Here is a 25,791-nt window from a genome sequence, read left to right as displayed (position 1 = left end):
CTTGGCTGTAGTTTTTAGCTGTCCCTCCAGCGCTGGTGCGGGTCTCCGATCCATCGCTCACTCCTCTGATGTCCCGCGGAGTCTGTACGGGTGCAGGCTGCTCCATATACTTACCTTGTGTCTCTCCTCGTCTCCTGGCCAAATATCTGTACTGCGCATGCGCCCGCCCCAAGATCCTTTGCGGCCACCCGAGAAATGTTCAGATGTTCGGACGGCAGCGCGCGGCAGAGACACAGGTAAGTATTAACCCTTTGAAAAAGTTACAAAAAAAAAAATCATTTTGCATATACCTACCACTTGCTAGCAATAGATATATGCAAAAACATGCGAGGGTTTAATAACCCTTTAAGGCCAGGTGCAGCTGAAACACAAGGGACCTTGTTGAAGACCGTTTTGATGAAATAATAAAGTATGTACAGTCGGTGGATGGCTCTAAGAGTGTTGACCTCCCTATTGTTGCTTTGTACATTGAGATAGAAGAAGTGCAGCCGTGCTCCTGTTGTCAGTGGTCAGTTCACCTGCTCTTTGCAATGACCGACCTCTTGGAGTAGGCATTCAACAACTTGTCCCCTTTTGCCCACAGGCCTATGATAGCCACATGGACTGTAAAGGCAGCAGTACAAACCCATTGCTACATCTGCATTTCAACGTTGGTCAAATTAATAATCTTATGTTGGTCATATTATTTGTACACAGTCGCCTAATGTGCCCCTCTATGGCCAACCTTACAGTAAACATAAAACCGAGAAAAAGAAGAAGAAAAGAACAATGTAACAGACAGTTTCCATAATCACATTAAAATCTGTTCATAGGCTTTTTTTAGAACACTAACATCCTGGGTAATTATCCCCAGTTTGAGGTAATGAAGAAAGCATTAATTGTGGTGGTGCAAATACTATGGTATAGTAGAAGTCAAGTGAAAGGAGAAAAAAAAAACATATCACAGCTGTGCAGTCTTTTGATCACAATTCATCATGGTTCCTGGTAAGGTCTTCTCCATAGTTTGTAGCCTGGCTGCCTACAAACATGTTCCAATTATTTAATATCTCCTCCTTGGTCAGTAGTTTATCCTGCAACCAACAAAGAACAATATTATAAGCTTGTTCAATAAGGTAGTCTACAGAGCAGAGACGATATACAAAGTAGGGATGCACCAATACCGAGACTAGTATCGATATCGGTGCAGGGGACTCGTACTCGCCCAAATGCTCCGATGCCTAGCCTGATACTTGAGCTTTCGGTGTCAGGAAACTGGGCAACGAGTCATTAAACGCTGCCCGGCTTACTGATTGGCCAGAAAGCCGACTTCATGCTCCCTCGTCACCTGGTGATGAGGGAGCATGGAGACGGCTTCCCTGCTAATCGGGAAGCTGGGTGGCGAGTGTTTACACGCCGCCTGGCTTCCTTAATGGGACTTTCGGTATTCGTGAGTACCGAAAATAAAACAAAACATCGGTACTCATACTCTATACCGAAAAACCGGTATCGGTGCATCCCTAATACAAAGAAAACTGTCCTGAAGAGACCAGGTTTAATTTTACTATAGATCAACTGGGAGAGTTCTGGTTGTTTTAGGTCACTACTTTTTTACATGACTACTGCACTTTCCACGATCTATCTACCTGATCTACTGGATAAGTATCGTTTGATATATTCACACCAGACGGGACATGTCAAATGGTTAGCGGTTTTTTTACTATAGATTTTAAATGGCCTGGATGGGAAGGGGGTTTAACACCGCGGATGTCAACTGGTTAATGCACAGTTCTACAATCTTAAAACTCCAGCCATATTTCTATTGCTGGGAGTGCATGCTAAGAGAGGTGCTACTGGTACATGTTACCCAGGGGTGGGCCTCTGCATCATCTCCCTACCCAGCTCTGATGTCACTGGTTGCCAGGAGCTGTGCGGGACACCGGCCAGAGCACCCCAGGTTGCTAAGAGCTGGACGGGGAGATGTGTATGGCCCTTACCCATCTCCCCGTCCGGCTCTTAGCAACCTGGTATGCTCTGGCTGGAAAGTGATGCCACCCATGTGACCCACAAAAGATGTCGCCTGAGGCCTTGCATTTGACACAATACAAACTCTATGCACAGCTCCTTTTCACCGTTCATTTTGCTAAAGCTCTTTCATAAAGGATTGTTGGAATATTACATTTTTATTTTGGGTTCAAAATGTTGACATGGCCTAACATGGCAGGCAAAATCTGTACCTGTATTACAGTTGTTCATATCATGATAATGAGCACAACCTATGCAATGTACTTACTACAAAACATTTTATAAACAACATTTCCAACTACCTTGTTGATGTCAGACTCATAAAGCAGATGTCGGGCCTCAGCCTGGGCATGGTCATAATCCTGGGGAAGAATCCAGTGTCTGATTTCATCTTGGTCCATTTTTCCATCTTTGTCGAGGTCCCGGAAATCAGAGAACTGCTCCCTCTCTGTGGCCACCCATTCAGGCTCAGGAGTCCCTTCTTCATGTGAGAACATGTCCGCTAGAATGACCAAGCAAAAAAATATGTAAATATATAGATGCGGTAGAAAAAAAACCCATCAGTTGGCTAGTGGAACCATTTTTATTGATCTTCAGAGGAAGGCAAACAGACCACTTTAAATGTAACTAATAATTAGGGCATTTTAGAAAATACATTTTAATGCTTACTTCTTTCCCTCACCTTGTATACTGGCGACACAACAGGAAGTGATGAGAGATCTCCCCCATGGAGATACAGACAACATTACAAAACCGGACAAAGGTCCTAATCCTTTCCCCAATGCAAAACAAAGCGTAAGAAGACATACTGGGTTGTAGTTCCTCTGCAAGGAACTACTCCATATTTGCTTTGGGTGGAGTGGTCCAGGATTACCCTGCCTCCACCCTGAGTGGTCATATTGGCCCTCGGTACAATAGCACCAGACCAAGCTTGGCTATTCAGCAGCGTTTTAGGTGTCACATGCTGACAAACGTTCAAATAAAAAGGGAGAAAGACTTGAAAATGTTGGATTTACTGGATAATGAAGTAGAACTCACTTTACCAGGCGACACTAAAAAAAGTAGCTACTAGGGATGCACCAATACCGATACTAGTATTGGTACCAATACTAGTATTGGTGCCAAGACCTAGTATTTGGGCGAGTACTCGTACCCCCCCCAAATGCACCCGATGCCTATCCTGAAACTTCCGGTATCAGGAAGCCCGGGTGGCGAGTCATTACACGCTGCCCGGCTTCCTGATTGGCCGGGAAGCTGGCTTCATGCTCCCTCGTCACCAGAAGGCATGGAGCCGGTTCCCCGCCATTCAGGAAGCCGGGCGGCGAGTCATTACCCGCACCACCGCTTCCAGATTGGCCAGAAAGCCGGCTCCATGCTTCACTTGGTGACGAGATGGCTTCACGGCTAATCAGGAACCATGTAATGACTCGTCGCCCGGCTTCCATAATGGGACTTCCGGTAATCGGTATTGGCGAGTACCGTAACAGATTAAAATATAGGTAAACCGAAAAACCTAGTATCTAGAGTTGAAAAGGGTTAAATGTATTTGTATTTTTTTTCGGTGGGGGGGGGGGGGGGTTTTTCACATTGGGGGATTTCCTTTTATTTGCTCCTTAAAGACAGAACACGTAGTGAGAAGAAATCTATCCAAAGCGAGGGAAAATTCCACATGTCACAGGAACAGGTGTCCCCATTGGAAGCTTTTCCCTTACTACTTCATCTACTGACAACCATCACTTTCTGTTCTCGAGACAATGGTTACCAAGACAAATAGAGAGTGAGAATACACATAGGAGACACAAACTGTAATAAACGTCGGAGTCTGATTTTAACCCTTAACTCTCACTACAGGAATAGAGGGGACAGGTCTTTGAAATGCAGGTCTTGGAAGAGGGAGAGAGAGAGAGACAAGCAATCTCCTATCCCTGAATTAACTCATAAGCACTGATTATTTTTGTCACTTCCAGTTTCAACGTGCTGCAAAAGGTGACATTAGGGGTCTAATAGAATTATTAAGGAGACCCCTAATTTCTCCTTTAAGAAAATTTGTCATAAAGGGGGGGACTTGCAAACCTCCAATGTGATAGCAATAAAGTGAAGTTAAAAGAAAAGTGTTTTAAAAAATAAAGTTACATAAAATAAATGTAAAAACAGCGCAAAAAATTTCAACAGTGCCCCCCATACACACATATATTAACGCAAACACGTGTTGGGTGCCCCTCAGTATGAAAATGATAATTGCACCAAATGTTAGGTATCGCTGCACATACAGGAGTGTGAGCAATAATTCTAGGGCTATTATTCACGGTTAACTGATGGCCTGTAAAAGCTTTAAAGTGTCATTTATGGACAATTTTGTGTACAGTCGTTTTTCACTGTAACACGGGAGCACACAATTATGAATGTATGAATGTTGACATGTTTGGAATCCATTTGCTTGGTGCAACTTCATCTTTTATATTTTTCTAAAAAACTGGGTAATGTATTTATGTACACTAACATTAACTTGTGTATTTAGTACTGCATATTTGGGTTTGATAAACAACTCTGTTAATGTAATGCAAAATAAAAATATCAACTGCCACCTTTGTTTGGTTTCATAAAATCGATTAGTTGGCCGATAATTTTTTCGAATAATTGGATAAAAATAAATAAATTAAAGATCAGCCTTAATTTAAAATAAAATACACAAATGCAGTTTTACAAAAAAAGAAGTTTACTTCAGAATAAAAAACTGCAAGCACACTTTTTTGCAATCGCGCTGCACTGCAACACACGGTACTGTGCGGTTACACTGGGTGGGAGGTGCATTTGGGGTGCCACTGAAATTAATGGCACTGCAGTGCACCTTCCGCAGCAAACCGAAAATGTTTTTCCCATCTTTTTATAATTTTAAAAAAAATTTGTATTGTAAGTACATGGCGCTTGAATAGCTTCAGACGGGGAATGACAGCTGCCAGTGGCAAGATTCCACAGACAGCTGAATGTAAATACAGCAGGTAGTGGGCTGGTGCAAATAGCCAGCCTGCTATGGGCCATTTCAAATTGCAATAGCCAATAGCAGGCTGGCTATTGCACCCGCCCTCTGCTTGCTGTGCCCTCCTCCCAGCATTGAGGAGAGAGCTAGGGGATCCAACCAACTAATCGATAATGAGAATAGTTGACAACTGTTCTCATTTATGATTATCGATTAATGGATTAGTTGGTTGCAGCCCTAGATGTGTGGGTACCACAAGCAAGAAAACAGTTGTTGTTTCCAATCTAGACAAAGTGTACAAACTTTCTTTGGGTGGCATCATTCGTTCTCTGCATTGGTATTCTCCAGAGAAAGGCAAAACTACACAGCTAGAATGATTTTACCTAGTAATCCCTATGGTGCCGTGGAAACATACATAAAGATTCTGCAAATGTTATCAGAAAAAACAGGGCTTTACAAAGATTCCATGGAATACATTGTATAAGGAACACAGCTTACGGATAACACAAACCCGCTGCTACCTTTCATGCTCCGAAGTCCAAAAACATGAATGAGCAGAACATAATAATCTGCTGCATTTCAGATTCTGACACTTCAAGTCACTGAGGAGTTCTACAGATACCTTCGTACCAATTTATCATTTTATAAAAGAAGACATAAGGAAAAATGAATGCTGATCAGCAGCTACAAGACTATACTTTACTTTTTTGTATGACTGTGACTGACTTGTAGAGGAAGAATATACAGGTTTCCCTAATAATGCTAAAGTTCTCCAACACATTCCCTGGGCTCATATCCCTCTATCCTTGCTGCAGGCCATATAATGCAGATACCTGCACTTCATATTATCAGCAGTTCGCACCCTCCAGTGACAGGGTCACAGGGTCAAGTGCAAGGCCTTTCGGGGCCACGCAGGGTCTTCATCAGGCTCAACATGACAACACACACCATGGTTAACATCTGTGGTCACTACTAGCACCCACCTGCATATTGCAGGGCATCTTATACAGTAAGGAGTGCAGCAAGAAATCTTAGTAACTTTCGATAAGCCTGTGACATCTATGTTTAGATGACTAATGTGCCAGAAAAAAAAAAAATCTAACTAAAACATTTTCTGTTTCTGAATATATATATATATTTCCCATCACTCCAGGCAAAATAATGACACACACTGTCAGCTATTTTCCTGATCTGCTTACTTGTTCCAGATCAGCAATTTGAAAAAAAGTAAACCCAGAGGGTCAGAGTAACAGCCAGGCAACTAGAATTTTCAGATGAATGGCGGCCTTTAGATTACTCTATGTAAAGGTTTACTTTAAGAGCCCATTCATGGCACCACAGCTCACAGAGCATATACAACAAGTACCATGAAATTTGCCAAGGCAGATAGATATTACAAGAGCTCATGTGTAATTGTACATGGGGTTATACATGCTCCCCCAGCTCCCACATGACATCACTAGAGTTGCCAATTGGTCACTTGAGACACCAAGTGCTGCATTATAGGGAGTTAAGGGAAGTGTCAAGTGTTGCCCAATTACCCAGAATTATTGGGTATTTCAATATTCTCAGGAGACAGGTCAGAGCGATGGTGCCATTAAAAGGGAAGGCAAGTACCGACTATTTATTGTACCTCCTATAAAGCAAACCTGTTACTTTGCCCATCAAGGGTAAAATACAGGTTCACTTTTATATAAATATATTTCAGCTATGTACTGCTTATGTAGCTGAAAATTCCACTCTAAAAGTTACTGACCGATGGGAGCCGGGATCGGGCTTCCAATCATGTGACTGGCAATCACAACCGGCTCCCATAAACAGTGACCGGGAGCTGTTGGTGACAACTCTGTCACAGTACTGGGAGTTCTCTTCCAGCACAGAAAATTTATATATACTTGGCAGCCGCTGGTCGGGAAGGCATTAAGAATACATTATTATTTTTAAAATTATATTTTTTTAATATATTATTTACCTGCAGAAAAACATTCAGCATAAGCCATACGTAGGTACAAGATAAACCGCGACTAAAATAAAGCTCACATCTGCGTTCTGCACAACACAAGGCAAATGAAAATCCGGCAGGTCGGAAAAGGTTTCATTATGTCAATTTTGATTTGGGTACAAAAAAAAAAAAAAAAAAATAACTGTGTAAACCTCAAATAACAAAATGTCATCTTTTTTTTCCCTTCTGTCTACCGCTGAGAAAACAACATTCTTGATCAACACCTAAATTAAATTACTTTACCTCTCTACATTACCGAAGGCACTCTGGGAACACATCCTGTCATTACCAAGTAGGGTGCTGCCTTCTATAGCACTGTGGCATTGTACACAAAACAATATACACAATTTGGACCACTTTACCCTCGCTGGGAGAACAGCAGGCCAGTAGGTAAGCACCAACCGCGACAGAACTTTGACCAAAGAAACATTTTAATTGCCAGGAGCCCATTAAACGTCTTGGGAGAGCGGCTTGCCGGCTCTTATAGTAGGATGCGTTTCTGCCTCATTTCATCATACACAAAAGGGGACACAATTATAGGTCTAATTTAAGCACACCTGCATTATTTCAAATCAGATGTATATAGATTTAAATATATATAAGAAAGAGCCAGGCTTCATTGGCACAGTGTGAGCAGTCAAACCCAGGTAGCCATTCCCAAACTTTTAAGACTCGTTGCGATGTTCTGCAGCTGCCTGAAATTAAGTTTGCAACTGGGGCAGCAATAACTGTAATAACCCCTGAAATGCTGATGGGGTCGATGCATGGGGGGGAAAAAATGGAGAATAGCAAACAGAAGTGTTCTCGTAGTAGCCAATCAAATGCTTTCTTTTGAAGCTGAACTCTAGGATTCACATAAAAAAATACCCTTGCAATGGGGCACCTCCTGAACATCAAGAGTAAAATGCTCATTAAGTCTATGGATAGATGAATGTGGAGGAAACCTCTTCTGCCTGACGGCTCCAGTTTGTGGGCGATCCCTCGCAGTTTTCACGGCTATTGGCTGGAGAGCCTTAGAGAAGAGGCTTTGGGGGACCGGTCACACAGATTGATGGAGCCCCCTAGAGTGAGCAATGAGGTATTACACCTTTTTCTACCCCTAGATTTAAAAGGAGAACTATGAGGCGAGTGATTTACACTCATCCTCATAGTTAGAGCCGACATGCGACAATGAAACCGTCACACATCAGCTCTATTGATGGGGAAGTGAGCAAACACATGAAGTCGCTCACTCTCTTCCTGATCATCTCCCTGCAGAGACCGACAGTCACCATAGGGATTCCCTCTCTCCGATCCTCCTGCACTGGAGGAATGGGCAGGCACAGCCTCTAGATTGACAGCGTGCTCTGCCCATAAGCCAGCTGGGTGGATCTCGACAGTATTTTTGGGATCCGTCCCGGCTGCGGCGCTCTCAGTATATCGCAAGCTATAGCTCGCAATATACTGAGCTTTGGGTCGCGGGAGGACGTTAGTATATGTCTTCCCGTGACACTAAAGGGAACTATGAGATAAAAAGGTTACCCAATAGTTCTCTTTTAATGAGCATTTATTAAGCCTTTGCAAGTGCCACTGCACGGGTAGGTTTTGTGTAATTCGGCTATAAAGCGACATTATTGTTAGGATGCATGTATCCTAAAACACTGACTTTAAAATACATATAGTTACTAATACTGCCTCTGAATAATACAATCTTTCCTCTGTTGCAGGGCTAGAAGCGCCGGTATGATTTCCAGCATCCTCTTGGATGTGTCCGATGCTTGCCTTCCCGTGCGGTGTACTGTGGCTCCTCCTCCTGATGCTGTGTCTGTGCAGAGCTGCGTGCATGGGTTTTCAAAGCGGTTTGTATCTCCTAATAAAGTCAGGATGCTCTTTCTATATATAGTTCTATCAAAGACAACCCCAGAATCTTTTTAACTGCATATTTTCCAATGAAGATAAAACAGGTAGACAGGTATCATTAGGGTAGCATACAGAAGAAGCCACTCATCAAGCAATAATTGAAAAAGAACTGCTAGGTGAGTGAAAAGCACTCACCTCATAGTTCTCCTTTAATTTGACCACCTCTTTTCCTTTTTTTCTAAATGCTGCAAGACACTTCACTGAAGGCAGGTCCTATGTAAATGAATAGTGTTCTGCGATGACAGCCTTTGGGCTTGTGTTGATGGCATCAGTTTCAGATGCTTCTGAGGTCATTCGGAATGTACCGATAGGTGCATTTGACCCCCTTGTGACCGGCTTTAAGCAAACTTTGCATTCCCATTAAAACATATATAATCCTATAATGCTCAGCTCTAAGGTTTTGCAATAGCATCTTTCCACCTCTTGGTGCTGTCTCTGCCCTCACCAACCAAAATACTCCAAAAAGATACAGCACTGTACTCAGAGGGTGAAATGCATTACAGGAAGGAGCTCTAGCGGGTCTTTGTTGCATGCCCATGGACTTGTATAGGGATGCAAAACTTGTTTGAAGCCAACAAAAATGCTTCAACACAGGCCCCAAGGATGCCAACATTCAAGGCAAAGGTAAACAAATATGACAGGTAACATTATCTTCATCACAAAGGTGCACGTATTCTTTACGTGAGCACAGAAATCACACAACCTGCTGGAAATAATTGGCCATTTAAGCGTACAATCACCCTGTATACATTCCAGTGGGAGAATCCAAGGACGTTACAGGTAAGTGGCAGCTATTTTGAGAACTATTAATTGTCTAATTTTTATCCTTAAGGCCCCATTCACACTAAGCGACATACCTTTTGGACTGGATCCGCACGGCCTGGATAGCGCGACTTTCGCGGCGACGTTCCAGTAGCGCGACCTTCACCGTCGGGCTTCATTAAAAAAATAGAAAATCGCGCGACATATGCCAAAAAAAGGGTCCTGCAGGCGCGACTTGCGACCGCGACAAGCGACATGGAGCTGTACATTAAGACAGCTCCATTAAAAATCATTGGCAGGCGACTTCGCATTATATCGCTGCGGCAATCCGCTTAGTGTGAATGGGGCCTAAAGGAGAACTATGAGGCAACTATGAGGATGAGTGATTTCCATTCATCCTCATAGTTGGAGCCGACCTGTGACGAGGAAGCCGTCATAGGTCGGCTCCATCGATCGGGAAGTGAGCGAACACAGTATTGTCGGGATCCGTCCCGGCTGTGGCGTTCTCAGTATATTGCGGGCAATAGCCCGCTTCATACTAAGCTTTGGGTCACGGATGGAGGTTAGAAATATGTCCTCTCGTGACCCTAAAGAGAACTATGGGGAAAAACACTTACCCCATACTTCTTTTAGGAAAACCTGCATGCGGTTATTGTGGCATTTCCATTGTAAAAATTCTAGTTGCCTGGCTGCCATGCTGAACCTCTGGCTTAAATACTTTGCGTCACTTAACTCAAAACAACTATGGAGCGAAGGACATCTGACATTTACTCTGCCTCTCCTGATCTGCATATTTGTTCACGCCGAAGCAAAAGTACTAAAGCCAGAAGATCAGTAAAAGAACCAGGAAAGAGGCCAGCAATGGCAAACCCTGAAAAACTCTTAGGAAAGGCATCATTTAAAAAGGTCCAGAGAGAGGACTCGTGGGGCAAGGGAGAAGCAGGGGAATAGCTTGCCTTGCTGTGTCTGTATATTTGTGGAGTTACACACAGCTTACTAGCATACACACGGGTGGCTTTACATGGGAAAGGAGCCACTAACACAGGATATTAGGGCCAGTGCTCAGGGGACCAGCTGATTCAGCAGAAAGCTCCTGCTAAGGTTGACTTTTACATGAAATTGACTTGACTTTATTTGGACTTCCTGGTCTGCTTACTTCCAGATCAGCAATTTGAATAAAAGTAAACCCAGAGGGTCAGAGTAAAAGCCAGGCAACTAGAATTTTCAGATGAATGGCAGCCTTTATATTACTCTATGTAAAGGTTTACTTTAAGAGCCCCAGGGCCGGCCTTAGGGGTGCGCGAGCCGTGTGGCTGCACAGGTCGCCATGGCAACAAGGGCGCCGTGCGGCCGTCACAGCTCGTCCTGTGTACGGCTTCTCTCCCCCTCACCGCCGGCCATCCGATATGACAGCGCTCCATCGTCCGCCCCCCCCTTCAGGGGGGGGCGCAGGAGGGAGCGCTGCCTGCTGTCAGGATGGCGGAGCGGTGAGGGGGAGAGAAGCCACGCCCGCAGCTGTCAGGATGGCCGAGCGGGGAGGAGATCGGAGCCGCTGTCATCCTGTCAGTTTCAGGATGACAGCGGCTCTGTGCGTGGCAGAGTGGGAGATCGGTAAATATCATTGATATTTACCGATCCTCCGTGTGAGAAGGACAAACACTGGAGCGATCGTCTGATCACTCCAGTGTTTGTAAATAACTGGGGACACATAGTGCTATGTGTCCCCAGTTATGAATGAACAGGCTGTGATTTACATCACAGCCTGTTCATTCAAGATTTCACCAATGGGGAGAAGCACTCAGTACAGAGGCTCCTCCCCATTCAGAAACTATTGATAGTAAGTATGAATGGGAGGAGCCTCTGTACTGAGTGCTTCCCATTCATTGAGTGCTGAGGCTGCTAAAAAAGAAATTGAGGATTTGGTGTCCTCAATTTCTTTTCTATTTTAAAAGGGAAATGTCAGGGGTCTGTTTGGACCCCTAATATTTCCCCGAAGCCCCCCAACAGTAAAAAAAAAAATAAATATGAAAAAAATATTTTAAAAAAGTGAAAACTGCCGCCCCCCTCCCACCACACACCACACACACATATTATTAGACAAGTGCGAAGACAAAAAATTCATTTCAGATGAAATGAACGAAAACTAAAAAAGTTTTCATTTGTTTCATCAAACAAAACACATTTATATGCTATTTTGGATTCAGCCATTGGCGTGCTCTGGAGGCAGGGCGCATGACGTCATATAACACCGCACGTGTTGGGCGCCGCCATCTTGGTGTATATCTAGGTATACACCAAGATGGTGGGGCCAATATCGGCGTGTGAGGTCACCTGACGCCACGCATGCATGGCGTCATGTAACGTCATGCTCCCTGCCTCCAAGATGGTGGTACGCATTCACAGAACACGCTGGTGGCCAACATACATTCTCAAACAACTTATTATTATGTGTCTGAATACATTTCTCGTATATTCAGACATATAGCAATTCATTAATTTACATGTAGCCTGGGGTCTGTGTTCTGCTTTTTATTTTTACTTTTGTAGATGCACTTACTTGAAAAAAAGGGGTCTGCATGACATCCTGACACTTTATTTTTATAGACTCTATTGTAGTTTGACATTTATTGTTTACGTTCTGTTGTTTTATTTGATACGAATACTTATATTGTGCCGACAAGTTTAATACCTTTGAATAAAAGTTTTATTTTTATCATACTTTTTAATATGTTTCTTTGCGGCTTAACAAAATAGGAGTCTTTAAATGGTGCGGATATTGGGGGAAATGGGTGTGGTTACGGGTGTGTGGCCACTAAAGGGTGTGGCCACTGAGGGGCGCTGTAAAGCTTTCTCGCACAGGGCGCCTAAAGGCCTAAGGCCGGCCCTAATGAGCCCATCCATGGCACCACAGCTCACAGAGCATATACAACAAGTACCATGAAATTTGCCAAGGCAGATGTCGATTGTCCAAGAACATGATAGGAGGTCTGACCAATTGTGACATCACCTTGTTTGAATCACATTATTCAATGCCATGGTGCCAGGAATGTCTGGGATAGGTTCAATCAACATCTGCCTTGACATACTCCATGAATATTGAATTTAGGTGACAGTTACCTGTGTGGATAGAAATGTTGGGGGGGTGTTTCTGACACTCATTAGAGCCAAGAACCTATTTGGAAGAGGAGTGAAACATCTTTTACATTATAAGCAAGTCCGGCCGAATGAGACTACTACTAGCTATACCATGACCTAGATAAATTATTATTATACAGGATTTATATAGCACCAACAGTTTGCACAGCACTTTACAACATAAGGAAGACATTACAATCACAATACAATTCAAGACAAGATGGTAAGGAGGGCCCTGTCCCTGAGGGCTTATGAGAACCCTCACAGATATCATGACATACAACATCTTACCAATATATTCATCTTCATCGACAAATCCATCTCCATTCTTGTCAATATCTTCCAAGGTCTCCTACAAGATATAATGATAACAAAACAAATAAATAAAGTATCTGAACAGCAGTCCTGGAGCCAGTTCCTGGGAGCACGTTTTTATTTATTTGGATCTGATGGTGATCTCCAAAGTTCTGGACAGTTTAGACCCTTATCTCCCCTCCTGAGCCACAATGCCTTTAAAGTGATATTAAAGTCAAAAAGGTATTTAAGCTCATTTAAATGTTGACAAATCAAACTTACAATGGATGCTGCTCCTTTTTTTTTAGGTCCACTGAGCACAGGCCCTGATATATCATTTTAGGGTGGATCCTTTCCTATGGAGCCACCCTTGTATGTGTCTCCACAAACATACAAGCACAGCAAGGCAAGCTATTCCCCTGCTCCTCCCTACCCCAGACTAGAAGATGCATATCTGCTGGAGTCTGCTCTGTCCGTTGTGATATTGTACTGGACAGGAACGCCAGGGAAGCCAGGCTGAGAGTTAAAGTCAGCTGTTTGGAATGAGGACTGTAAGTGTTTGGCCAAAAATTTAAAGAAATACTTTGCTGGGCAATGTATATGGGCTTGATTTTATTTTGTGCAACATCATTGGCTGTAGCTCGCGGTATACTGAGATGCCGCAGTATACCGCGAGCTGCTTCCCCCGGTATTGCTCCCCCCGCTATACTAAGACGCCGCAGCTGAAGCGGATCCCGACAATTATGTCTGGATCCGCCCAGCTGCGTGACTGACAGCTGGCTCTGCCTATCTAGAGGCAGAGCCAGCTGTGCCCGCCCCTTCCCGTTCCGCCAGTCAGCGATGGCGGATCGGAGCAAGGAATCCAGCCCCTCCCCGTGACAGGATCAAGAGGTGGGCGAACGCTGGTATGTGTTCGCTCACCTCCCGATCTACTGAGCCGACCTGTGACAGTCTCATTGTCACAGATCGGCTAGAACTATGAGGTGAGTGAAAAGCACTCACCTCATAGTTCTCCTTTAAGCTCATATCTATTTGCTGGTAACAGGACCAAAACTTCTATGCTGAGTTTTGGGTCACAGGAGGAGATAGTAAATGTCTTCCTGTGACCCTAAAGAAAACTGTGGCCAGAAAAGGCTGGGCCACAGTTCTCTTTTAAGTCTGCTTTGTATCCCATTGACAAAGCATACACTTCTGTTATTTTTATAACTGTATGTAGTTTGGTTGATGCAATCCTATATAACAATACAATGCCTTTTCCAACCAGCCTTCACGATTCACTGTGATTTTTTATATATAGATTGTAACCAACAAGCTAATGGCATTTGTATAAGAACAATTTGATTTCTATTTATTAGTTGTAGCTCTGATCAGCTCACTGGGAAGCCTTCTCATTACTTGAACTGAAGCTGGCTCTGTATACCCCACACATTCACAGTTCTAAAGTAAGGATGGTCATACCTTGAATACAGCATAAAACACATACGTCAGGACAGGTATATATATATACACCTACCAGTATAACAATATCCTTCATATGCTCAAACTCTTCCGGATGGAGGAATGATGTGAACTCTTCTCGATTTGCCTGCATGTCTCCGTTAAGATCGGCCTTTTTGAACCTCCTCTCGTCACGTGGCAGCATCTTCTTGTAGCTGAACTGGTCTGCGTCCTGGAACTCTTCCGGGTTCGCTACAAAGAATAACAATAAACTGAATGCAAGGAATACTTATCCAGTGCCCCGTGAGGGTTTCTGCAGGCTTTCATTTTTACATGGCCGACCCAAAAGTGAACTCCCCACCCCGCTGGATGTTTAGAGTGATCACACAGCCTTTGCTAAACACCTTATTCTGCAAAGCACTGCACAAAAACGGTTGGCGATATTTAGATCATATAAGATAAAATAATAAAAAAGGTTATACACATTGAGGTCTATTTGTAAACAATTTACAGAGCCCTTTTGACCTGTAAATATTTGTTTTGTGGAAACAAATTACAGAAAGGAATGTTCTTAATATATTTTCTTTGCAGGTTGTCATATAGTACTGCATTATAGCCACTAGTTGGAGCGGAGGAGCATCTTTGCAGGTCCAATGTTTTGCCATGTAATACAGCATTATAGCCACTAGTTGGAGCGGAGGAGCATCTTTGCCGCTCCAATGTTTTGTCATGTAATACAGCATTATGGCCACTAGATGGGGCAGAGGAGCATCTTTGCAGGTCAAATGTATTGTCATGTAATACTGCACGGAGGCCACTAGATGGAGCGGATGAGCATTGGAAATATGTATTTATTTATCATCTCTGTCTATGGAGCTGTAATGCTCAGGTGCAGCCAGGATAGAGGGCTGGATGTAAAACTCAAGAGGCCGAGTTTGTTGGATTTCGGGAAGTATGAATCTGTGTGGGACACACACACACACACACAGACTGGTTTAGGTCAGGTCAACAGGGCAAAAATAAATAAATGTGCACTTTTTCATGCTACTAAAATTGAGTAGCTTGAGTAGCATCTGTTTGCTTGACACATGTAACAAATGGCGCCCCATTAATTAAGCTAAACATGTAGCATGTAATAGCACGCAGCAGCGATCAATTTCGCACAATGCTCATGTACAACTGATCACTACAAGATGCTCCGGCATGCTGCTTGTGTGTACCCTAAAAGTAAATAAAAGAACTCGGGGTGTAACCAAACACCAGAAGATCAAACTTTTTTCCTGGGTATTTAGCTGCAGAGATCCTGTTCTACGTGGAAGCAGTGGCCTCTCTACAGAGGTCCCCTGCTGTGTCAGCCTAATAGCTCTGCAATGAGCAAAGCTCATGTTCCCTGCTGATTGAATTTAGCTCCGATGTGGGGGTATTCTGGATTGCTATAGAGACAGCTGCTTACACACCGATAGCAGCAGTCCTCCCTGCATCTAAATGCCGGGGGAGGGGGTAATTTCTTCCAAGAGAAGCTCTAGTGCCAATCAAACATTATGGTCTTCACAAGTTACTGTTTGACTACAACCAGAGTTCATTTATTTACTTAGTTGGGTTTGAAAGGCCAGGTTCACCTTCCAGACCTTGGGACTAAAACGCCCCATCAGCGGCCGGAGACCACTGTCAGAATACTCAGACAGAGCTGGCAGTTCACTGGCCGCCGGCTCTGTCCGTTCGAAGATTTTACGACCAGCTCCTTCGATCAGTTGATCAAGGGATGCCGTCCGACAGTGTGCCGACAGCGGCACCCACTGTGCCAGTTTTGGAACTGGCTGAAACTTGTATGGCCAGCTTAAGCAAGGATTACCCAGCATTCCTTGCCAAACTTACCCAAGTAGTATCCATAGGTGGCCTGCTTGTACTCTTCCCATGAAATCTGGTTATCTTGATTGACGTCGTAGTCCTTCCAGACCCGGGCTACATTTTCATAGATGTATCTTTTCTGGACTCGTTTAATCCACGACGTCAGCTCTTCCGTGCTTATAAACCCGTCGCTGTCCCCGTCTATTCTGTTGACGATTTTCCTGCAAAACCAATTGAATGTATCATCCTTTAGACAGGTACCTGGAGAATTACAAATGACGAACAGAGCTGTCTGTGACTATTCTAGTTTACATGCATGCCTCAGACGGATACGCCGTAAAATATCTATACTGGTCTAAACTGACGCTGCCATTGCTGACTTAAAAGTAGAATTATGAGGTGAGTGACTGTCACAGGTCGGCTCAGTAGATCGGGAAGTGAACGAACACATACCGGCGCTCGCTCACTTCTCGATCCTGTGCCGGCAGAGAGCCGTGACAGGGGAGTGACTGGATTCCCCCTCTTCCCCTGACCGATCCTCCAGCGCTGACTGACAGAACAGACAGGGGAGGGTACAGCTGTTTCTGCCTCTAGATGGGCGGAGCCAGCTGTCACTCACGCAGCTGGGTGGACCCAGACATAATGGTCGGGATCCGTTCCGGCTGCGGCGTCTCAGCTGAGCTTAGGGTGACAGGAGGACGCTAGTTTGTGACCTCCCGTTACCCTTAGGAGAACTATGGGGAAAAGCCCTAACCCCATAGTTCTCCTTTAACAAGGAGCAGGCTCTGGAGCCATCATCCTGATCCTTGGCTTCACTGCCTAGCAGGGTGACACCCCTGGAGCCTGCAGTGGGAAAAATAAATGTTAAAAAGTACCCGAGCAATATTCTGTCTTCTGCAATATTTCTTTGCTCAAAGGTTTAGATTAAAGGCTCATTCACATAGGGGCAACGGTCCATGCACCTTTAAAAATGTGACTGTGTCCAGGGGCATACATCTGGACCATTTACCAGCCTGTTACCTCCCCTGGCCAGGTGGCCACTGCTTTGGCTCACTTCCTGTCCCAGTGACAGACTACAGAATATCTCCTCTTCTCATCTTCACAACATGGGGGCTGGGGGGTTTTGCTGAACTGAGCAATGATGATGATGCTCCTTGAAATTTTAGTACAGCTCACTTGATGAACTGGATCATTTATTTTTGCACTTACTGGCCGTTTCCAATGTTATATTTCACAGAGGCAGATTTGGCAGGGGGTGGGGGTTAAAATCTCAGATTTTAGGATTTAGCTTAAGTTTTAAAGCAGAGGAGGGTTAAGTGTTACATTTCATTTATAGCAGATTGTTACTGGAATACAACGGAATGGCACCCCCACTGCACCTGAGTTGCAGCGCACAGCAACATTCATAAAGTACTACCAGGTGTTGCAGATATTCAGTCCATTGTGGTGTATTTGGTAATGCAAACCATATTAATGTGCAACATACAACGTGTGTGTTAGGCCCAATCACACCATGCCAGTTCATTGCGTTTGTCACTTACCTTCCCCGCTCACGTGCCAGGCTCCCTCTCTCCCAGGGCCAGCAGCGCTTCCAGGGTTCCTGGCTGATGACGTTATACGCATGTGACCACATACACCACACCTATTTAAAGGATCTGTGTCCCAGTGTCTGGCACCCAAGCAACAGTTTGCCTCGGACTTCTATTGCCTTGAACCCACTACCGTTTACCGACCGTTGCCTGTTTCATCGACCCCGTCTCCTCCTACTAGACTGACCCTTTGTCTGTATACCAACCATGTCGCTACCTGATGCTTGGACTGACCCTTTGCCTTTATACCTACCTCGTCTCTGCCTGCTGCCTGAATGCTGACCACGTCTCCACCTTGACTGACCTTTTGCCTGTGTAGCGAACAATGTCCCTGCCTGCTGCCTAGAATGACCCTTTGCCTGTATACCAACCATGTCTCTGCCCGCTGCCTGGACTGACTTTTTGCCTTTATACTGACCCTGTCTCTGCCTGCTACCTGGACTCATCCTTTGGCTGAATACTGCCCACGTCTTTGCCTGGACTGACACTCTCCTGTGTAGCGACCACACCCCTGCCTGCTGCCTGAACTGAACCTTTGTTCGTGTACCAACCAAATCTCTGCTTGCCCCCTGGACTATTCCTCTGTCCTGGTCCATCCTCCTCTCCAGCCTATGCAGGTTAGTATCCACATATTAGAGTAGGGTGAACCTTGGGGTCGTGACATAGGGTCAGCACACAGCTAACACCAAACCTCCAAGAAGGTGCCCCTGACAAAATATCGGCTGGCCTTAAAGACTAAGCCCTAGGGCAGGGGTAGCCAAACTATGGCCCTCCAGCTGTGGTGGAACTACAAATCCCATGAGGCATTGCAAGATTTTCACAGCCCCAGACATGACTCCGGGAGAGAGATGCATCATGGGATTTGTAGTTTCACCACAGCTGGAGGGCCGGAGTTTGGCCACCCCTGCCCTAGGGGATCCTATATGTTACCTGCTCACATGAGTTGCTTCACCAGCATGACAGAGTCCTTAGGGAGCTGCTAGACTTAAACATCACATAGTGTTAAGCAGATCTTTGTTTATGCCAACATGAAAATAAAAATGTCTTTATATCTATGGGATATATATATATGTATATAAAAATTGTTGGGTTTTTTTCCTCATTGTAATTTACATGAGCATTTTGTCATCATGCAGTGTAATTACTCTCAGCAGACGTCAAATAACAGATACATTCCTGACATTACATTATATTATTTTCTGCTAAGAACGCCGAAATCATCAACTGCAGCAAATGATTGTTTGCATCTCGGAGGCCATTGAATGACTGCCAGTAACATACTGGCCTGCAGACACCATGTCCTCACGTCTCCCTTTCAGTTCCCCCTTTGAACTGAGCTCACTGAAGCCTCCTCAGCACTGACAGTTTCACAAGTCTATGTGCCACGTTATCAGCATGGTAAGAGACCCTCCCCGTCATCTGATCATTTGACCCCTCACCGAGCAGAGGGGGGGGGGGGGCAGCTTCACACGGACTTCACAACAGGATCAGCTCAATACCAGGTCTGCACAGGAAACCGAACAGAAATAGAAAATACTCACATACATATCCCGAGAAGCACTTACTGAATAATCCAAAGAACATTCAGGATATTACTTTTTACTTGTATCAGAAACTTATAGCAGACAATCAGAATTCTGCTTTCAGTGGTCTGACTGCAATAATCTAAAATGTAATCACTACTGGTTTCAGTATTTTGTACGCTGTGTTCCCTACAGAGGTTTTCATATAAAAAGGCATAAGCCACCTTTTGCAAAATAATTAATAAATGCTAGGGATGCACCGATGCCTATCCCCATACCGGAACTTCCGGTGTCAGGATGCCGGGCGCTTCATTACACGCCGCCCGGCTTCCTGGTTGGCTGGGAAGCCAGCTCCCTCGTCACCAGGGAGCTGGCTTCCCAGCAGATGAGGAAGCTGGGGGACGTGTAATGACTCGGTGGTTGGCTGAGAAGCCGGCCCCATGCTCTCTCCTCACCAAGTGACATTGGATTTCCGGCCAATCAGAAAGCGGGGCGGTGTGTAATGACTCGCCATCCGGCTTCCTGCTACCGGAAGTTCCGGTATTGCAATAGGTATCAGGAGTATTTGGGTGAGTGCAAGTACTCGTCCAAGCACCAATACTAGTATCGGCATCGGTGCATCCCTACATACAGTATATTTGTGCAGCGCTATAGCTGTACAGTTAAGGATTGAAGAAAATCAGGAAAGTCCTGTGCATTCAAGGTCTGAATTCACATGTAACAGAGAGACTAACGTCATATACAGTGATAATACAAATTCCAATGTCTCACCCTAGCTTGTCTTTGCTTTCTTCTGGAGTTAGCTGATCAAATGTCTTGGCCTCATCTTTGCCAAGGAAGGCCTCATGGTCCTGCTGGAAGCTCTGGTTCTCTTCATGGGCCTGAGTGTTGAGCTCAGGGTCCAGGCGTATCCGCTCTTTACGAAAGGTGGGTTTACAGATCACCTCTCCAGCACATAGAAGCAGCACGAAAAGAAATGTATGAGGCTCCATCACCATTCCAATAGCAGCACAGGAACTGCAAGAAAAGATAATGAACATTAATGCATGCTTACATGTATGAGGAAGTCTACAAAAGCCTGGGGAAATAAAAGGGTCTATGGGCCTGATTTCTTGAGCTTTGTGCTAAAGTGACCTCTCATATAATATCATATGCAATATTGCTTGACGTGTCATGTTTTCTGAACAGGTATCAGTTCACTAGGGACTGGTAACAGGGCCTCAAAGACTGTAATTTTAATGAGCGGAAAGGCCATAGTCTACCAAACACTTGTGTAGCCCACAAACGTATCGAACTCCTCTGGATGTGTGATCTGTCAAGTTTAAATGGCCTTTCACTGAGGATCCTCTCTCTTCAGTAAACACATATTCTCCTCCTATCCCAATTTCTACATGAACCAGAATCGGTAAAGCCAGATTTTAGTTACACTGCCCTCTACTGGTAAAATCAGGTACTGTAGCTGCTTCAGTTTGAAAGAAATGGAAACCTTTCCTATTTAATAGATACTAAAGCAGACATAAAAAGTTAAGAATGGATGTAAGAGATGCCCACCTGTACCTTCCTTCATCTTCCAGAGCACCCAGAGAGCCCCTAAACTCAGGGGAAGTTCAACATGCAAATTTCTACTTAAAACTTCAGACTTTTGTTGGGTGTCAGAGCTCCAGCCTGCAAAATGAAATTTGATATTTGCATATCAAGCTGCCTGGGTTTTTAAACCTCCAAAGACAATGGAAGGCACAAAAGGAAGGCAGGAATGGGCACCGCAAAGACAACAGAAGGCAGGAATGGGCACCGCAAAGACAACAGAAGGCAGGAATGGGCACCACAAAGACAACAGAAGGCAGGAATGGGCACCACAAAAGACAACGGAAGGCAGGAATGGGCACCACAAAAGACAACGGAAGGCAGGAATGGGCACAAGGACAACGGACGGCAGAAATGAGCACAAGGACAATTGAATGCACAAATGAGTAGAAAGACAGACAATGGAAGGCACAAATGGGCACAAGGACAACGGACGGTACAAATGGGCACAAGGACAATTGAATGCACAAATGGGCACACAGACAATTGAATGCACAAATGAGTAGAAAGACAGACAATGGAAGGCACAAATGTTTACAAAGACAACTAAAGGTACAGACAGGTACAAAGACAATGGAGGGCACAAATGGGTACAAAGACAATGGTAGGTACAAATGGGTACCTCCTGGTGTCCTTCTTATATCAGCTTCAAAATCTGTCAAATAGCATATGGTTATGTTAAAACAATGTGAACAACTATGTGAGAAGAGTTCCATTGGAGGCTGTAGGAGGCCACTCCCCCCCCCTACATTACTACACTTCTAAAAGTAGACTCCCCAGACTATCCTCTTGCATTCTTCATCCGTTGCACCTAGGTGGAACCAAGTCAGGCTCCCAGAGCAGCTTGTGGCAAGCAGTAAAGCTGGCAATACATTTCTATTTTCTGTGTTCAGGCCATGCAGTGCCAGAATCAAGAATGGAAACACATGTAGCAATGTGGTTATGACATAGTAACGCCATTAGGAAGAGATCAACATTTTCACCCTCGATAGGTCCGTATACACACTTCCTCCTTCCTACTTCCTCTGATCAAACGCTTACTTACACAACACTTTATCATTCCCTTCATGTACTGGTGAGTAGTCATCCTCTCGTGTGTTCTTTTACTGCAATGTTTCCCAACCTTTGCAGCACTATAACAACTTCTGCAGTATCAGAGTACCACCTGTACTATTAGAACCCCCCACCTGTCCCATTTGCTTACACTTCCAGCATCCAGTTACAAAGTTGTGTTCTGCGAACTGTCCGATGGAACACATTATAGGGAATGTCATCTTGCTCACTGTGCTGTCAGTCATTGGTAGATGACACTAGAGTAAGAAGGCAATTCTGCAAAGACTAGTGGTGTCCCCAATACAGCCAGGCTGGGATCTACCCCAGCAGCACTTGTCCAACATAAGTCTTTTACCCAAATGTAGTAAATTCCTGCAATCATTATCAGCTAGCTTTTTTATCATCAGGTCAATGGTTTTTAATAGAAATTGGACAAGAGTCCTTACCATAACCTTACCATGCACCAATAGTCAAGGCTCACCTGGGGTAACAGGAATCAGACAGGTCTTAAAAAAATGTTTTGCCTGCTGTTATCTCCCCTGATAAGCTGGAGTCAAAGTTTAATTCCCCAGCCTCTCCCCATTGGCCTAAACGCAGTCTAATGCCCAATGTGGCCTCTCGTGTTTACAGATACTTTTGGCCATGAAAGATGTCTGAAGGCAACCGGACTGTGCCTACCCAAAACTCAAGATGTAAAAAATAACATGAAATGTGAATGCAAATATATTCAAGCAATTCAGTACAATGCCAGCGGAGTAGGCCTAAATTCAGCGGATAAAAAAAATTAGGGGAAATATCGCTAACACAGACCCAGATATGATTATTGACCTGCAGTGATTGGTGACATTCACGTACCCCATTCCGTCTGTTTCTATACATGTCTATTGGTAAATTCCTAACATTACAATTCCCAGATAGACCAATCATCACTTTTATGATAGTGAAATGTTAAGAGTCGATATTACTACAGAAAAAAAAAAATCTAGTTTATTCTACTGATCTTTGCCCCGTTAAATAATCCCTAAAAAGCTACCTGACTGCAATATTATTCTCTGAACAATGTAGTTCCATATCTGCATAAAATGTAGCTTGGAAGGACTATAACATTAGTGCCAGTAATGACAATACTCAACCCCGGGCAAGTGCGCCCTCCCACTCAACCCCGGGCAAGTGCGCCCTCCCACTCAACCCCGGCCAAGTGCGCCCTCCCACTCAACCCCGGGCAAGTGCGCCTTCCCACTCAACCCCGGGCAAGTGTGCCCCATCACTGAGTCCTGAGCAACTGTGCCCTACAACTGAGCCCCAGCAAACTTAAAAAAAAAAAGCCCTAATAACGCCCTAAAACACCCGTGGACATCCATGATCTCCCACTCAAAGTCATCTCACTCACAAACCCTGAACATTCATGCTCCGCCACTCATCCCTTAGGTAACCTTTCAACTCTTGCCAATTGTGCCTTACCACACCTCTTGGAAACCTTGCCCTATGGCTTAACTCACAGGTGACCATGCCCAATTGCTCAGCTTCCGGGAAACCATGCCGAACCCCTAGGCAACCACGCCCAGTTGTTCAGCCCTTGGGCAGTGGCGCCCAGTCGCTCAGCCAGCAGACTGAGCTCAAGCATTCAGCCCCTAGGCAACCATGCCCATTTGGTCAGCCAGGCAACCATGCCCAATTTCTCACTCTCCATGAAACTTGACCCAATCCCTTAGCCTCTGGGCAATCGTTCCCAATTGCTCAGCTCCTTGGTAACTGTGTTCTGCCTCCGAACAACCATGCATAATCACTCAGCCAGCCAACTGTGCCCAATTACTCAGCCCCAGGCAACCGTGCTCAATCCTTTGGCAACCGTTCCCATTCGCTCAGCCAGGCAACCATGCCAAGTCACTCAGCCTCTATGCAACCATGCCCAATGATTTAAGCACCTAGGTGAACATGTCTTACCACTGATACCTGGGTACGAGTCATACCACCAATACCTGGGTCCACACACCCTACTATCGATACCTGGGTCCACGCGCCCAACCACCGATACCTGGGCACGCGCGCCCAACCACCGATACCTGGGCACACGCGCCCAACCACTGATAACTGGGCACACATGTCCTTCCATTATGAAAGCACATACACTCAGCCCTTGCTAAGCCTTGGCTCACATCCCCTGTGTACGCTCACCGCAATGCACTCATCCACACGCAGTCTCCCCTGCAGCAGTCATTCCTTTACCCGCACACCCTCCGCCCTGGGCTCAGCCTCCGGTCCCCCGGTCAGATCGCTCTCACTCCACACTCAGCATTGCAGCATTGACTTACTTGCTCCGTCGAGGGATGGGAGCCGCTCGCAGCCAATCCCGTGCGAGGAGCCGTCCTGTGCTGTCAGCTGTCACGCCGCTTCCTATTGGTCAGACGAGATTCAATGACTGGGTGGAGCCAGGGCGCCACGTTGCACCGGAGCCTGGGGAGTTGTGTGCTCAGTTAGTGTGACTAGCCGGCAGCGGAGGAGTTACTGGCGGGCAGACTGACACATAGCTGAGGGCTGCCGGCTGTCCGCACTGAGAGGCCCCCATCACTGAGCTTCACATAGACAGAGATAATGGTGGGAGAGTGACCCTCATTTCTAGGGACAGTCCATGGGAGTCTGCAAAACACAATTCACCTCATATGACCTTTCACCCCTACACACATACAACACTGGAAACCCCCTCTTCTCTTATTATGCAAAGTGGGCAAAATACATTTTATCAGGGTTATTCACAAAAGGGTGAAGAGTCCGGAGAAGGGAACAATCTAGGCCAAAATAGCTGATTTGAAAAATGCTCAATTCAGCTCACTTCCCAGTTCTGCTACATTGTCCTAGCTTGATCACTTCTGCCTTCTCCAAACTCTTCACCCTTTTGTGAATAACCCTGATAGTCAGGGGTGTCACCAGACCAAGGGAGCGTCCCCTGGGTACCCTGCTATTTGCCCCCGTCAGCAATGCCATCTGAACCGGATGGACGTTTGACCTACACTGTCACCATAGTTCTGGCCTGGCAGAGACAGAGTTGGTGGTGTAAGATAGGCATTCTTCCTATCACTGACCTCCAATGTAAGGGGTTGTCTTCCTCCCACTGACCTCCAATGTAAGCGGTCGTCTTCCTCCCACCGACCCCCAATGTAAGGGGTTGTCTTCCTCCCACTGACCTCCAATGTAAGGGATTGTCTTCCTATCACTGACCTCCAATGTAAGGGGGTGTCTTCCTCCCACTGACCTCCAATGTAAGGGGTCGTCTTCCTCCCACTGACTTCCAATGTAAGGGATTGTCTTCCTATCACTGACCTCCAATGTAAGGGGTTGTCTTCCTCCCACTGACCTCCAATGTAAAGGAGGCCATACACTTTACAAGTCTTGCGAGGGTTGTAAAGTAATTAAGAAAACGTACGATCTGCCCATCTTGGACAGGCAGATCGTACTGGGCGGGCTTCCGATGACCGCAATGCTGAACGGGCCTTCCTCCCACTGACCTCCAATGTAAGGGGTTATCTTCCTCCCACTGACCTCCAATGTAAGGGATAGTCTTTCTCCCACTGACCTCCAATGTAAGGGACAGTCTTTCTTCCACTGACCTCCAATGTAAGGGTTAGTCTTCCTCCCACTGACCTCCAATGTAAGGGACAGTCTTTCTTCCTCTGACCTCCAATGTAAGGG

The 25,791-nt window shown here is 45.2% G+C and overlaps 1 protein-coding gene across 1 annotated transcript; it reads right to left on the bottom strand.

The window, feature by feature from the left end:
• Positions 1 to 636: 636 nt before the first annotated feature.
• RCN1 (reticulocalbin 1) lies at positions 637 to 24,577 on the bottom strand. The gene is made up of 7 exons (XM_018567749.1): positions 24,417 to 24,577; positions 20,239 to 20,484; positions 16,383 to 16,576; positions 14,584 to 14,759; positions 13,068 to 13,128; positions 2,304 to 2,503; positions 637 to 1,070 (listed from the first exon to the last, which is right to left on the bottom strand). Exons 2-7 carry the CDS (start codon positions 20,463 to 20,465, stop codon positions 963 to 965), a joined length of 966 nt encoding a protein of 321 aa, XP_018423251.1. The 5' UTR covers positions 20,466 to 20,484; positions 24,417 to 24,577; the 3' UTR covers positions 637 to 962.
• Between the last annotated feature and the right edge of the window lie 1,214 nt (positions 24,578 to 25,791).

Source organism: Nanorana parkeri, unplaced genomic scaffold, assembly GCF_000935625.1.
Source record: "Nanorana parkeri isolate BGI_ZX_2015 unplaced genomic scaffold, ASM93562v1 scaffold30, whole genome shotgun sequence".
NCBI lineage: Eukaryota > Metazoa > Chordata > Amphibia > Anura > Dicroglossidae > Nanorana > Nanorana parkeri.
This window is presented reverse-complemented; position numbering and strand designations above follow the sequence as displayed.